General features: G+C 37.5%; 1 protein-coding gene across 1 annotated transcript; it reads left to right on the plus strand.

Moving 5' to 3' along the window:
- Window positions 1-1720: 1720 nt before the first annotated feature.
- On the plus strand, window positions 1721-3066 carry LOC120280255 (chalcone synthase 6-4-like). The gene is given in 3 exon segments (XM_039287030.1): window positions 1721-1784; window positions 1946-2478; window positions 2480-3066. Coding segments are annotated over 2 exon segments (1011 nt in total). The 5' UTR covers window positions 1721-1784; window positions 1946-1956; the 3' UTR covers window positions 2969-3066.
- Window positions 3067-3293: the final 227 nt, after the last annotated feature.

Raw genomic sequence — 3293 nt, forward strand, 5'->3', positions numbered from 1 at the left:
GTTCGGTAATGTAGTTGTTTGTAAGGAGATTTAAGATGCAACGGTGGTTAGTTCGAGGCAGCCAAGTCAAGATACTAAGCTTAATTATATATATTTCGCTGTTCTTGAGTTGGTTTGTATGTTATGAATGTTCTTAAGCTTGTATAAATTGTTCCTTTGATGATCATGTTTCTAACAGTGTACTCAAGTCCTTCAGTATCTGATTTTAATTAGTGTTATTTTTTAGATTTTAATGTATACTTGCCAAAGACAATGAGCTTTATTATGCATAATACATAGGGTTCTCGGGGTTGGTAATAGGATAAGAGAGGTGTATGCATTAATGATGTTGAAAGTAGACTAGTCTGACCTTTAATGGTCCTTGTTTTAAGAGAAAAACCAGTATGGGTGCTGAATCTTAAATTTAATTGAAAATTATTTTAAAAAAAAAAAAAAGTGGAATTGATAATCTATTTGATATGCACAAATGTTAATGATACTGAAATCCAGTAGGTCAGGAAAAAGAAGCTGGGAAGGGGAAAGAAGAAGCAGAGAGGAGAGGAAGAAGAAGGAGATTCGAGAAGGAATTAGAGAAATATTGGCCAAAAGATGCCATTCTCTCATTCATGATTTCTTTTAAAGCCAGTCATTACAGAATTGTAACTGAATTTGAAACAAACTAGTGATGTGGCATTTCGACAGACATGTGCGGACAATATGCAAAACAATAACAACCTCCTTGATTCCTTACTCTCCTAATTACAACATTCATCATTAATTATGTAACTAATCCATGTGCTAATCACCAATTCACTTCATCACATAGTTTTCAAATCTATTGGGTCCCTTTCCTTGATTCTGACGAGAGCTCCTCCTTACTGTTGCAGCATTCCTGCTGACGGGGTCAGGTATATACTCACCTCTTGTGCAACAGTTAATGTATTTTGATGTGTATAAAAATAAAAAATTATATCCATATGTTTAACCTGCATGAATGTATTTTAGAGCTCTTAGTAATTGCTACATTAAAATAAAAAAAAATGGTGATGTTCAGGTGTGAGATCATCATTAGTTTTTGTTATTTGCGTGTCACTTAAACCAATATATATATATATTTTAATAAAGACTACAATCCTCTTAATCGCTAATTGAATAATGAGAATCATTGAGAACAAGAACCTGTTCATTTTATACATGAAGTTAATTTAATTAAATTGTCATCAATTACGACCAATAGACCATGGCCTCCAAAATGGAAAATTTTGAAATTCAATTAACAAGTGTGGGAACTGCTAAAATAGTACATTAATGGAAATGCGATCGAGACAAGAAAGTATGTCTAGGTTAGGCTGGGTGACATGCATGGGGAGTTGGTGAGAAGGTGGGCTGCGTGCATTTATTTGATCAAAACAGTGAATTCCATAACTTTAGTCACGAGTAAATAAACAATTGCTAAATTAAAATGCACTTGGGAAGGAGCTGCAAAAACCATAAAGGCTTCCTTCTGCTATATAAAGGGTGCAAATGCAATGGTGGAAGATATATATCTCCACACCCTTAAGAGTTTCAAACCCGAACCTTGAGTGGCAACCGGCTCGGTTGAAGATTAACAATGGTGAACGTTAATGGTGCTGCAGTTGATCATTGTGGGAAGGGAAACAAGGCTGGTGGTCTGGCCAGTGTGCTAGCATTGGGCACTGCCAACCCTCCCAATGTTGTATATCAGGATAAATTTGCGGATTACTTTTTCAGAGTCACCAACAGTGAGGACAAGATTGAGCTCAAAGAAAAGCTCAAGCGTGTCTGTAAGTATAAATATATATATATATATATATATTTATATATATAAATATATATATATATATATATATATTCTACTGATCATTTTTTTTGTTAAAACATAGATATTGAACGCATGTATTGTGTGATTAGAAACTAACGATCTGTTAACAATTAATGGGTGAAGGTGATAAGTCTATGATCAGGAAGAGACACTTCTTCCTGAATGAAGAAAAGCTGAAGGAGCACCCCAACCTCTGCTCCTTCATGGACCATACTTCACTGAACACCAGGCATGATATAGTGGTTGAAGAGGTGCCAAAGCTGGGAGAGAAGGCAGCCATCAAAGCTCTAGAGGAATGGGGACGTCCACGTTCTGAAATCACTCACATCATCTTCTGCAGCACCGGCGGTGTCGACTTGCCCGGAGCTGACTATCGCATCATCAAGCTCCTTGGTCTCTCTCCATCTACAAAGCGTGTCATGCTCTACAGCCAGGGATGTTTCGCTGGTGGCACAGTGCTACGAATAGCCAAAGACCTGGCAGAGAACAATGAGAACGCTCGTGTACTTATAGTATGCGCCGAGTTGACGGTCATCTCCTTCCGTGGCCCTGATGAGGCCAAGGAGAACTTCGACAACCTAGTCGGGCAAGCCATTTTCGCCGATGGCGCTGCTGCGGTGGTTGTGGGAGCCAAACCTATCCCAGAGGTTGAGACTCCCTAACTTTGAAATAGTGTCCACTGATCAGTATATCCTTCCGGAGAGTGAAGGGTACATTGGAGGTCATTTGAGAGAAGTTGGCCTCACTTTCTATTTGCATAACCAAGTGCCCAGCACTGTTGGCAACAACATAGAGAAGACTCTGATAAAGGCATTCTCGCCACTGGGTATTTCAGACTGGAACTCACTGTTCTTCATCACCCATCCCGGTGGGCGTGCAATCCTTGATAAGATTGAGGAGAAGCTGGAGCTAAAGCCAGAGAAGATGAGGGCCACTCGGCATGTGTTGAGTGAATATGGGAATATGTCGAGTCCCAGTGTCTTATTCATCATGGATGAGATGAGGAAGCGATCCATGGCTGACGGCATGCGCACCGCCGGAGAAGGTCTTGACTACGGAGTGCTGCATGGTTTGGGTCCCGGTATCACTGTGGAGACTGTCGTCCTCCATGCGCTCCCTCTTGCCAACTTCATCAACCAGAATTAATTAGTTTTTTTTTAATGTGAATTTATTACATTATTATTAGAATATATTCCATAGTGTTTCCAAATATGTCTGATTAATTTCATTAATTTCATTATGTTTCAATGTTTTTTTTTTTAATTTTTATTTTTTGAAGTGAATAAAATCATATGCCTTGAGTTTGCCTGAGCAAGAATATTATCTTAATTATTTTTCATTAAAATATTGCTAAGTATGTGTAATAAATATTTTTTAATTATTTATATTAAATAATAAATCATATAATAAACATAAAAAATTATTATTATAAATCAATTGAATAAATTAAATAAGATAAATTTTAGAGTTT

Source organism: Dioscorea cayenensis, chromosome 17 (genome assembly GCF_009730915.1).
Source record: "Dioscorea cayenensis subsp. rotundata cultivar TDr96_F1 chromosome 17, TDr96_F1_v2_PseudoChromosome.rev07_lg8_w22 25.fasta, whole genome shotgun sequence".
Lineage (NCBI taxonomy): Eukaryota > Viridiplantae > Streptophyta > Magnoliopsida > Dioscoreales > Dioscoreaceae > Dioscorea > Dioscorea cayenensis.